Source organism: Anabrus simplex, chromosome 2, assembly GCF_040414725.1.
Source record: "Anabrus simplex isolate iqAnaSimp1 chromosome 2, ASM4041472v1, whole genome shotgun sequence".
NCBI lineage: Eukaryota > Metazoa > Arthropoda > Insecta > Orthoptera > Tettigoniidae > Anabrus > Anabrus simplex.
In genome coordinates, this window is record NC_090266.1 from 725065787 (window position 1) to 725079129 (window position 13343).

The 13343-nt window shown below is 37.9% G+C and overlaps 1 protein-coding gene across 5 annotated transcripts in view; it reads right to left on the reverse strand.

The window, feature by feature from the left end:
- Positions 1 to 13343, reverse strand: part of Itpr (Inositol 1,4,5,-trisphosphate receptor) — a 1013977-nt gene that overhangs the window by 63750 nt on the left and 936884 nt on the right. For 3 of the 5 annotated variants that reach the window (XM_067141352.2, XM_067141349.2, XM_067141350.2), the window contains one exon: positions 10292 to 10434. In XM_067141352.2, the coding sequence (XP_066997453.1) occupies positions 10292 to 10434 (143 nt within the window). The remainder of the gene's footprint in view (positions 1 to 10291; positions 10435 to 13343) is intronic. The other 2 variants (XM_067141353.2, XM_067141351.2) reach the window with 1 other exon arrangement.

A 13343-nucleotide genomic window follows, 5' to 3' on the forward strand; every position in this document is an offset into this window, starting at 1 on the left:
ACTCACACTAACATCTTTGTAGTGGACATGCCCCCAGGCATGATTTGGTGAGAGACTCGTGTGTGAACATTGAAGTAGACAAAGTTAATAGAGACATGGTTAAAATTTGTAAACATTTTCGTAATACTCAGGTAATTGAATGCAGCAGTTTCAAGAGACACTGTTACACAAAGCATGGCCTTCATCTAAACAATTCAGGTAAATGAAAGATTGCAAATATTGTTCTAGATTTTATTAGTCATAAGATATGTACTGTAAAAAAGGCAACTCCCTTGAGTTATAATACTGACCAGGAAAACTAGTAGAAAGAGCCAGCTGTACCGCAAGCTGGCTCAGTCAACTAGAAAATGAAACTCAGGAAAGTAAGGAATTTCAAGTTACCCAATTGCAACAGTCAAGTTTTAGGGAGGAAGGGGGTCTGAGACTGCTCTTGGTAAAATGTCAGGGTGCAGTAAATAAACAATTAAATTTTGGTACATTGATGGAATCTTATGAGACGGATGTGGTGATAGGAGTGGAATCGTGGTTGAGAGAAGGGATGGGTATTTCTAGAAGGGTATACAGTCTATTGTAGAGACCGAGGAGATAAATGGGAGGGGGAGGGGGGTGTTTATTCTGCTGAAGGAAACTTATTGTTCACATGAATGGTTTACCGATGAAAGGGATGAAATATTAGGGATAAAATTAGTTTGTGTTAATATGAAGGAGGTGGGAATTATAGGAACATATAGGCCTGGGAGAGAGGAAAGAGACATGGAAATATTTGAGAAAATAATACATTATACTCATAAAAACAATAATAATGATATGGTAATAATTGGGGGAGATCTAAATTTGCCTGAAGTTGAATGGAATGGAGCTGCAAGTGAAGCCCATGAACAGAAACTTGCAAATAAGTTAATGTGGGAGGGAGGATATACACAAGTAGTACAAGAATCGACTGAACCCAATGAACTGGAGGCCTACCTCAATACGTCTGCTATTCGTCGCCTTGTAGAAAAGGTGATTGATTCAAAATGAAGGAAATATAATTTACAAAATGAAAATCAAAGAAGATTTGTAAGTAAACCTGGAATAAATTTAAAGTAAAAATACAGAAACCATTACTCAAGGATTATTACATAGAATGTTACTTGAAATGCTTCCAAGTTTACCTTATAATGATCGTGGAAGAGAGATGTGTTCAATACGCTTGCCTGGGACCAACCCACCCGCCCCTAGAAGTACATTTACTTTTATAACCAGAAATAATGTTTTAGACGCCATACTCCATTGCTTATAACGGTGATTGGTTCACGTAAGGAAGAGGATGACGTCACTGACACCTAGGATGAGGCTGAGAATTTGTTATCAACCATTGCAGAAGAAAAAAATTATGAAGCGGCCAGGGAAATTAAGGGTCAAGGCGCGAGAAATAAAGATCATTTATTAACTTTAAGGTATTTTTGTACCTCGAGGCCAATCTCTGTCATGAGAACAGTGACCCCTTTGGGGCCACACTCCGTTCGAGAGGCTCTTTTCTATTGCTGCGGCACATACTGTCCGCACGGCAAGAAACAAGGTAGTTTAGTAGTTGTAACCTATCTTTGCACATCCAGGCCAATCTTTGTCATGAGAACAGTGGCCCTTACACTCCCTTCAAGAGGCTCTTTTCTATCGCCACGGCGCTGCCTCTAAGCGCTACTAATGCGACAGTGAACTGGCGTGCGCCACCTAGCTGTGGCTCGTGTTACTAAACCTTGAGTAAGGCTTACTATAGTTTTGCCATATTTAAATGTGTCATTAATTGATGGATGTTTGAAGAAAGCAAAACTGGGAAGTAGAAACCTTATAGTAGTGATGTTACATGTATCACAAGCATTCAACAATGTGAGTCATAACCATCTAGATAAGTTTCTTGATGCTAGGTCTCGACCTATATGCCTTTGTGAACTTACTAAGAACCAAGTGAGAAGTAATTCTACCGGATCTACGTAAACAGCCAAGTATCGAAATCTATTAACCTTAATAAAGTTGTTTTTCAGGGCTCACCTTTATTCCCAATCCTGTTCAATTTGTCAATAGATTTTATTCTAAAGGAATTGTCATAGTGTGAAATCTTGAATAAATATGGTTTTCAAGTATCACTTGAAATGGACAATATAACCATTGCAGCTTTTGATAATGACACAGCGGTCAGTTCTAAATCACTCGAAGATGCTCAAGAATTGGTGGGGATGGCATAAGGTTGCATAAGGTTGGCCTAGAATTAAATATTGTCAAGTCATCTGTGATCAACATTAATAAAGATAGACTCATAGAAAAGGACTTAATACTAGATTCTGTATCTTCAATAACAGGAATTAAATCTAATGAAACCATAAAATATCTGAGAGTTACTTTCAGTGACAAAATAAAATTTTATCAGGGTAAAATAATGATGAAAATTTGTAATGACTTGGTGGTTTCGATGTCTGCTCCAATGTTATGCCCTGACCAGAAAATAAATATAAACAATCAATATTTATGGCCAAAGCTTGTATATTCCTTGCAAATGGCACCATTACATCAACTGCCACAATTGTTCTTGGAGGACGTTTATAAATTAATTGGAAGCTCTGTCAAGAGAAATGTTACTTTTGTCTACTGATATTGCCAATGTTATGTTGTATTGTAACAAGAATGTGAGAGGCTTTGGAATAGTTTGAGCTACATGGGAAGCCTTTCTACAACACTGTAACATATGTATCTCCTTAATTAAAGCAAATAATCCATATATGAATATCCTATGCCCACTTCAGGAAGAACTCCAAGTTTCATGTAAACATCTCAGTCTTCCTCAACCTAAAGGTTTTTCGAAAACATCAGTTAAGAAGCTTCGTAATGATCTAAGAACTCGTGAATTTGAAACTTGGAAGATATTACCTGGATGAGGTAGGGGTGATGAAGTCTTTGCAGATGTATCTGACTCTAACAAATGGATTTCTAATGAAGCTGGATTATCCACATCTGAATGGATCACCTGTCTTAAAATGAATGCAAACGTGGCGACTGGGCGGACCATTCCAGGCAGATCCTTAAGTGGTACCTGACGCAGACACTACACCGAGAACGGATCACTTGGATATGTCATAGGATTCAGTGATATAGGAACATTACTACGTAATTCATGCCATCATATGGTGAGGTCTAAGATTGCTAATGCTTTACGACAGAAAGGGTGGCAAGTGCACGAAGAAATCCCATGAATTTTCTCAGATGGGTCTACTGGAAGAGTTGATATTATTGCATATTCTAACACCTCTAGGGATGGAATAATAATAATAATAATAATAATAATAATAATAATAATAATAATAATAATAATAATAATAATAATAATAATAATAATAATAATCCCATACAGGTGACACCTTGACAGTCAACCATGGAAGGTCTTTTAAGGAATACTCCACCAACTGAACCAAGAGTTCAGAGAAGGCAGCATTCGGATACGGTGGGCTGCCACCTAGAAAATACCGTGAAGTCGGAGGGACAGAAATACCCCAGTACCTCATACACGAATGAGACAAAATCAAGAATCAAACCAAAGCAGATAACATACTTCTCTACACACAATATAAACTCACTCATGCAAACCGGTAAACTAAAAGTGATCACCGACATAATGGGCCAACAGAAAATTCTTATCATGGGGATTACAGGAAATTAGAAACACTGACCAGGATGCCTTGGAATCTCAAGGGTACAGACTTTATAAAGGTATACCCAGGAAGAGAGTGATGAAGAATGTCTCACAATTTGGAACAGGATTTTTGGTCAGCCTTAAAATAATAAACACAGTTCAAGAATTCAAATCACAGTCTCCACGACTCTCAAAGCTCACCTTAAAGGCATCTAATAAAATCTATACTATAATAAATGCCCAGGCTCCCACTAATGATAAAAACAACTCCTCAAAAGACCATGAGGAAAGAGAAGAATTTTGGGACCTATTGGACCAGACCATAGATAACATCCCCAAACACCATGTAAAATTATTAATAGGCGACTTCAACGCTCAACGAGGTAGAGAAAGAAAATACCATTACATCATCGGAAAATGGTCAGCACACAAGAAAACAAATAAAAATGGAGAGAGACTAGTTGACCTGTGTAGAAACCATAATTTAATCTCAAAATCTACATGTTTTAAGAGGAAACCTAAAAAACTCAAAACTTGGAAACACCCTGACTACACTAAAGGAGAATGGCAACTGGATCACATCTGCATGGACAAATACCACCACAAAGAGATCTATAAAGTCAAAGTCCTCCGAGGAATAGAGACAGGTTCAGATCACTATGTACTTAAAATTAAACTCACTCCCCAGAGGAGACAGCAAAAGCAAGCCCTTAAAACTAAAAGAAAAATAGATCCTACCAAGCAAATCAACAACAAAAATTACCAGAAAGCAACTGAAAAAATAAAAATCACAGATAAAATTGAAGACTTAGTACACAACCTTAAACAAATTGCAGAAGATCTGGCTCCAATTAAACCACGTAAAAGACACCAATGGTGGAACAGTGAATGTGATGAAACAGTGGAGAAAGACATCAGGCATGGGTATTACATCAGTCCCAAAAAAAAAACCAGAAATATCCTATCAAAATCTAGTAAAACAGAGAAAAGAAACTACCCAAGTCTTAAGTAGAATAAAAAGACAACATCATAAGGACACACTGCAGTTAATTGAAGAACAATTCAATAAAACTCAATCAAGGGACTACTACAAAACCTTCAGAAAGCAGCTCCAAAAATATGAACCCCTGACCCCACTGATGGATGAAAATGGTAAGCTGGCTCATAACAATAAAGACAATGCAGAAATTCTGGCTAAATATTTCAACAAGCTTTTAAATTGTGAGGAATCTACAGAACTCCTTCATTTGGACACAAACACCCCAATAAAAACACCACCAGAGAACCTCAATCCCCCCCCACAATAAAGGAAGTCTACCAAGCTCTGAATAAATTAAAAAACTACAAAGCGCCAGGAGAAGATCAGACCTTTGCGGAAATCTGGAAATATGCAGGAACATCAGCAAAAGTTGCCCTCCATCAACAACTTGTCTTTATCTGGATTAAAGAACAACTACCAGAACACTGGACAACAGCCCTCATTCACCCACTGCACAAAAAAGAAGACTAAACCGACCCTAATAACTACAGGGAATCTCGCTCCTAGACATAACATACAAAATATTTTCAATAATCATCCTTAAGAGGATAAGTTTACAACTTGAGAAAGAACTAGGAGAATATCAAGGAGGTTTCAGACCCTGGAGGAGCTGTCCTGGTCAGATCAAGAGTCTTAAGTTGATAATGGACTATAACAGGAGAAGAAACAGAGATATGCTGACAACATTTGTAGATTTCAAAAAAGCTTATGATTGCATCCATAGAGAATCTCTGCTTAAAATTTTAAGACACCTTGGACTACACTCCAAATTAATAAACATGATAAAATTGACTCTAACACCAAATCAAAAGTGAAGTTTAGGGGTGAAACATCAGACACATTTGAAATTAAAACTGGACTATGGCAGGGAGATGGGCTCTCATCACTATTACTGTATTTAATTGTGCTCTAGAAATGGTAATGAGGGAATGGTTTAGGAAATGTCCCCCCAAAATAAAGATTGGCTGAAAAATCAAAACAAATTGCCTGGGTTTTGCTGACGATTTAGCATTATTAGCAGTGGACATAAAAGAAGCAAAAACCCAGATATCAGAACTTCAAAACACTGCAAATAAAAGTGGCCTCAAAATATCATTTGAAAAAAACAGAAATTATGCCCCAAAAACCAACACAACTAAAAGAAGTTACCATAAATGGTAATAAAATCAAACTAGTAACTCAATTTAAATATCTTGGAGAAGTAATAACACATAACCTAAATGAAAAAATCTCAATCCAAACAAGAATAAATAGATTAGCTAAAGCACAAAAATTAACATGGGATATCTACAAAAAGAAATGTCTATCAATAAATGCAAAAATAAAACACTACAAGACAGTTATAAAACCAGAAGCTACATATGCAGCAGAAACACTTTTTCACCTGAATAAACAATCAGACTGACAGACTTCAGAAAATTGAAAGGAGGACTGGAAGAAACTGCATCAACAAAAAATACCAGAAAGATGGACAGTGGCGGTTAATACCTAACAAAGTCGTGTACAAAGAGCTTGAACCCATTACAGATACTATGAGTAAGAGAAGACTGGGATTCTTTGGACATATCATGAGGATGCAGAATTCGAGACTTCTGAAACAACTAGTACAACAAAATCTCGTCTCAAAAAATACCACAACAGGATGTAAATGGATCAGAGAAGTAAGAGAGGATCTTAAGGAAATAGGCCTCACAACAGAAGACACCACAAATAAGATAAAATTGAATACAAAACTCAAGAATACAAATCTCCGCTTTACCCTTACACAAAACAGACCAACAAGACGCATATTTTCAACTGAGGAAAGGGCACGAAGATTGGAGCGTCTGAAGAAGTACTGGGAGGACCGCAAAGCCCGAACAATCCCTTCAAAGAGACCTGAACGGCGGACTGACTAAAGTGATCCTATGTGGTCATAAAAGAATAATAATAAGAAGAATTGACCCTTCTGTCCGATTCGAGGCTGGTCATCAACAAGCTGAGGAGGTGGATAAAAAAAAAAAGGAAAGCTATCTATGAACCTACTGTTAATTATTTCAAAGACATGCTCACATGCATTGATGTAATAGGTAAACTGATAGGAAAATGAAGTGCAATACCTTATTTCTTGAGAAATTTTGAAAAAAAAATCACATTCTGACTTCCATACAAGATGAGATAGTCGCCATAATCCTACAGAGGGGTTGTCAAACTCTTAATCACCATCTTAATCCACACCTCTAGGTGTTGTTTGAAATTTTATACAATATTTATTTTCTTTGGAATAGGGATGAAAATGGATGTCAATCAGTAAGAAGGGATTGATCCATTAGTGTACGCTAAAATGAATAGCTCTATCATGATATACAGTGATTGGTCTATTTTAATAATTTTTAATATTTCTACTGATATCCAATCATGTCCAGGTGCTTTTCTGTTTTTGCAGTTCTTGAGTGTATAATCTACTTCCTGGAGGGTTATTAATGGTCCCTCATCTGTATTATAAAAGGAAGAACATGTCCCTCAATTATCATGGAAAAGATCAGTCTCACAGTTGTTCAGTTTTTCTTCAAGTTCAGTGATATTACCTTGATTATTATATAAGAGTCCATTTATCCCGTCCTATGTAATCCTGCAGCTTCTTTTCATGCATGTTAAAAATGTCATGCTTAGATTCACACTCTATTTCTTCATACAGTTGTTCGCCCTTCTAACTATCTGGCGATTTCGGTCTGGAGTTCTTGGTAGCTTTCCAAGTTCTTGTTTTCTACCAGCATCCCTTGGTCCATCAAACTGAGGATTTTGTCAGTCATCTGGTGGATTTTTTTTCTAACACGCTTGTCTTGTATCAGATGACGATTTCTTGTATCCAGTACAATTGTTCTGAATTAACTCCAGCTGGTTTCGATGTCCTTCAGCATTTCATACGGGTCAGATCGCTGTCTGCTAAGATATTTCAATTTGTTCTTCTAATGTTTGTCTTGGAGTTTTGCATTATCAAGTTTAAGACTGACATATCCTTTTGTGATCTTTAATGTCAGCATAATATTAGTGACCAATGGATTATGATCCAATGAAACATCAGCATCAGGACAAATCTTCACTTACTTAATGCAGTTTCTGAATCTGTTTTAATCAGGAAGTAATCAATCTGATTCCTTACAACCTTTGTCTCTGTTTCAGCATTTGATTTCCAGGTGTACAATTTACATGCTGGTAACTTACAGAAACTATACGTCACAAAAAACCTGTCCACACAATCATTTCTCTTATCTAATTATGTCCCTCAAACACCTTTTCCCACTTTTGGATTGGAATCTCTGATAAGTATAGTTATTTCCAAATTCTTTGTTATTTTTAAGGCTTGTCTCCATAAAACTTACCGATATCATTATCGGTTCCATCACAAGTGGGAGCATACACTTGGATGATATTTATATCGATTTGTTTTTGCTATTTGCTTTATGTCGCACTGACACAGATAGGTCTTATTGCGACGATGGGACAGGAAGGGCCTAGGAGTGGGAAGAAATCGGCCGTGGCCTTGATTAAGGTACAGCCCCAGAATTTGCCTGGAGTGAAAATGGGAAACCACGGAAAACCATCTTCAGGGCTGCCGACAGTGGGGCTCGAACCTACTATCTCCCGAATAGTGGATACTGGCCACACTTAAGCGACTGCAGCTATCGAGCTCGGTCGAAATATTTTGAGTTAAACTTGATCAATTTGATAATTGAATGAAGGCCTTAACCGCATTATTCTTTTGCTTACCCAGCGTGATGCCAACATCATTTTGATTTGGTTCATTGTTTCCTGAGTAACAGACAAAATTATTTCTGATACTGCACATACCTGATCCAGGCTATCACAGTTTGCTTATTTCCAAGATGTTTAGTTTGAGTCTCTCCATTTCTCTGATGGTGTTTTAGACCTTTCGCCTTTCAGACATACTTCTCATATTCCAACTGCGTATCTTCAGAGAATCTTAGCACCCGATGGCAGGGATTGGGGGCTGATGTATCTGATTGTTGAGCCATACTGATGATACCCTGGGGAAAAATAATTGAGGTGATTTCCTACTGCCTTTCTCAATGCCAATTTAGGCCATTCATCAGCCACTCTTAACACAGGAAACAGACACTGTCATAGGCGCTGGGCTGAGTGGCTCAGATGGTTAAGGCACTGGCTTCCTGAGCCCTAGTTAGCAAGTTTGATCATGGCTCAAATACGTCAGCTCCATGATGGTAGACTTACAGGCATACAGAACTCCGGTGGGACAAAATTCTGGCACCTAGGCATCTCCAAAAACCATAAAAAATTCGTTAGCAAAATGTAAAATGAATAACATTATTATTGCTGTCATAGCCACCTCTCTGAGGTACAGACCCTATGGCTGATATCTGCTCCCTAGTTGGGCACAGATACCTTTTACTTAATTAAAAGTAGTTAGTGGGATGTAAAACATAATATTATTATTATTATTATTATTATTATTATTATTATTATTATTATTATTATTATTATTATTATTATTACTCCATTAACCCAAACACTGGGCTTCCTCTTCCACCACTAACACCTTACCAAAGCTCTTATTCTCCGTTGCAGGTACCGTACCAGATGTTACACACTGGGTCAGTTTTCGCTACGACTTCAATACGGACAAAAATGAAATTCTTAGATTTAAATTGTGTGGGCAGAGTCGCAACTAGCTAAGTAAAGTGAGTAGAAATGCCTCAAACGAGGGCTTCTATCTGCTACCCAAACACCACAGACAGAATAAACAATATCAACATTGACGAGGCGTGTATCTGACTACATGGTGAGATAGGCAATAACATGTCTCCAAGAGGGGGAGGAACATTTTCAGCATGTCTTGCAACTGCAATTTATTTTCCCACAGGTAATCCGTCATTTACACCAGGTTACATTAATGTTTTGTTAACGAGTCAAACAATATACCTATTTAAAAACTGGGACTTTGCACTGAAATACCCAGTATTATCCCTTTGGAATCCTTTTCTCCTTTTGTATTTATCCTGTGTACCTATTATTTTATCACTTTTATTCACCTTTACGTCTTTTACTTTTTTTTTAAATCAGTCTTTCTAGAGAATCTGCTACCTGGGTGACAGCCCTAAAAGTTGACTGCTTGCTTGATTGATTGAATATATCCTGTACTTCCCACATCAAGACTGAATATGTCAATGAGTGTTGATGACTGCCCTGTAAGTAAATGCAATACACAGAAGGGATTGGAATAACTTACCAAGGGAGATGTTCAATAAATTTCCAATTTCTTTGAAATCATTTAAGAAAAGGATAGGAAAATAACAGATAGGGAATCTGCCACCTGGGTGACTGCCCTAAAAGCAGATCAGTATTGAATGATTGATGAAGTTTCCAGTCACTATGCCTCATAGAGATTCATTGCAAGGGAGAAAAATGTGTTATAATTGGATAATATATTTGAATAAAGATAAATGTTAGGAATGGCCACACCATACCAATTAATTTAACAAAGGGACTTTAAGAGGAGGATACTGATTCAATACTAAGAATAAAATGAAACAAAAATATTTTACTAGTACATAGTGTTATGGGCTTACAGTGCTACTTGGTGCTCGTAGAATATCTCCAATACCTCCTCCATTCCTCAAGCCTTGGTTGAGTGTTGTAACAATACACATGACCAGGGAGTCACATGCACGCTCTCGCACCTCACCCGAGACGGTAACCAGTTCAGATGCTGCTAGAAATAGAATAACAAGAAATTAAAATTTCTGCCTATCAACAGAACTCAAAATTATTGCAGATTAAAGATGTGCATTTTTTTTTTTTTGGAAGCCAGCCATTTTGTTCATCCTTATCACATAATCACAGAGTAATTGATACAGCATGATCACTGGCTCAAATAAAAATGCAAACAAATTTTATTCTTTATGATTTCATTTCAAAATGTTAAGTAAAAGGAAGCCTAAGATCTGTAATGTCCATACATCATGCATACACATCCATTATAGTGTGTTATTACTTTCAGCATTCAGTCTGCAAACCTCTGTGAATTAGGTAAGCACCTCCACAATCCCCTAACTTGCACCATGGCCTTGTTGGTTCTGTAGCTGGTTTACATACACATCATCCATTGAGTTCATTCCCAACTTAGCCTTTATCTCCTCACTCTGAGTACCTATCTGCTAATGATCTCAACTGTTTGTACCAGCAATAATTTTTGCTACAATAACCCACCAGCTTACCTAACCGTCGAATCGATGGCGTAATGCAGCATCCTGCTTTATCGATGGTAAAGTGAAGGTAGGATGTTAAAACCTCCACAGATGGCATTACAATCATTCTTTATATCTGAAGGAAGTATCTCCTGCTGTATTTGAGTCATGTTTAGGGGATTAACCGCATAAACTGAAGATAGCATTGAGCTGATGTCACGGGTGTTCAGTGAGTAAAGATGAGCACGCGCGAAGCTATTGCCGAGCGAGAAGTTGTGGATATTTTACTGAATAGTGATTGTGAAGAAGATTATAATATATCGGAAAGTTCTACCTGTGAATCTAGTAATGTGGATACGTTATCTGTGCTTAGTAAAGTTAGTGGTAGTAATAGGAGTCAAGAAGCAGATGTAAATATTACGAACGTAAATGTTCCGACGCACCATAATATTTACTAGGTGAGTTTATAGTGCATAGTTTTTTCATTGTAATGTAGCACATTCAAATGAAATGATTATTTTTGAGTATTTCTATGAAAGTTTGACAACGTTTGAGCCAGTAGTTGCAGTGATATTAATATTTAAGCGCAGTCTTGCATGGACTTTATAAACACCAGCATTTAAATCGTAATTTAAAGATCCGGAACTGATGTTTATAAGGTAAGTGGATGGGTTAATGTCTGTTACTTCTAACTTATAAATAAGATAGCCTGAGTCTATCTGGCTTTCACTCCTGTACAGAAAAGTCAGTCTGAAAACAGACCAAAGAAAAGATAATTTCATCTGAGAGCTCACTTTCTTCATACAGAATTTTGTTAATGGTAACAGCAACATTCGCTTTGTTATACCTTGGTTTGCTTTCCCTCACTACTGTACACTACCATCCTGAGAGAATAAATATCTTAAGTATGTACTTGAAATGATTCTCCTCTTCCAGAGAGCGCAAAACCGTTCCTCGGCGAGCGAGTGAAAATTGCAAGGAATGCAATAGCGCTCCTTACGCAAGCAGTTTTTCATTCGCTTGTAGTTCTTAGTTTTCGGACAGAGAGCAGCACAATGCAGGTGATCTAGACTCTTCGGAACCTGTAGTTTCTAAATCTACCACAACTATTGTGCCAATTGCTTTATTTACAGAGTTAAGATTTTTTCAAAGCGACCTATATTCTGTACACCATAAAAGTTTGTGAGTAGGAAAATGGCCTCTGCCGCGCACGATGTGTTCCAGAATGATGACAATTTAGCTGAATATATTAACAGAGTTTGTGCCAATGACGACTATATTGAGTCTGATGAAGATGTAGCTATATCAGTGTCATGTAATAATGATGTTGGTGATGTTATTTCAGAGACAGGAAGTGAGTGTAGCGATGACATTCCACAGTACAATAAACCTCATGGTATTGTCATTAGTGAAAGTGACAGTGATGCTGATTTGGAAAGTGACGGAAATGAAAACAGTGTAGGCCATGATCCAGGCAGTAATGACAACAATGCCTATATGCATAATACAGTGTTCAGTGAATCTCAAGTTGGAAATGACACCTGGTTCGAGCCCTCCCCACTGTATCTCCAAACACCTGGTTCTAAACATGCCCCTCCAGCTGATGCAGACCCTGTGCAGTATTTTGATCTGTTCTTTACTGTATATATTTTGAATTTAATTGTGAAGGAAATGAACAGGGACGCAAATCAGTTCCTCTCTTCTCTAAAGCCACTGTCGCCCCATTCAGCGGATGGATAGACGGACGGACGGACGGGATGGGATGGGATGGGATTGGATTGGATGGATGGATGGATGTGAATTTAAAACGATCAGTGGAACCGACCCACAGTGCCTCACATGCACAGAAGCTGGCGTAAAACAATAGTATTACCGACCAAGGAACTGCTTCTATAGCAAGATACTGAATCGATGATGCCTGGAGTGGAAAGGAGTCCAAAATCCAAGTCATCAGCCCCTCACAATGTTACTTATAACTAGAAAAGTAGAACCATGGTATTTATCATGTTGCGGTACTAACCAACCAACTAACCAAGACTCGCGTTATTCCAGACATTATGGTACTACTCACAGGTAATGAAATTCGCACATGTATTACAGACCTACTGTGTTTCGCACATTGCAGCGCTATTGACAGGCAACGCAAACCTATGGTGTTCATCATTTAAGTGTACTAATCACAGGGACTCGTACTATCCCGCGGTGTTCCTCATATAGTGGGTATTAATCATAGGCAAGCCAGAACCATGGGTTCCGTCATCCCATGGTGTCGCTCATATTGTGCTACTAATGACAGGTGCTGTAAAAGCCGTCGCGCTCTCGTTTGCTACTAATCACAAACCTATTTGGTACCCAACATAGTGGTACTACGCGCAAGGAAGAGCGACCCATGGGGTTCCCCGCGTGGTGGTACTAATCAAAAGTAGTTTCATAG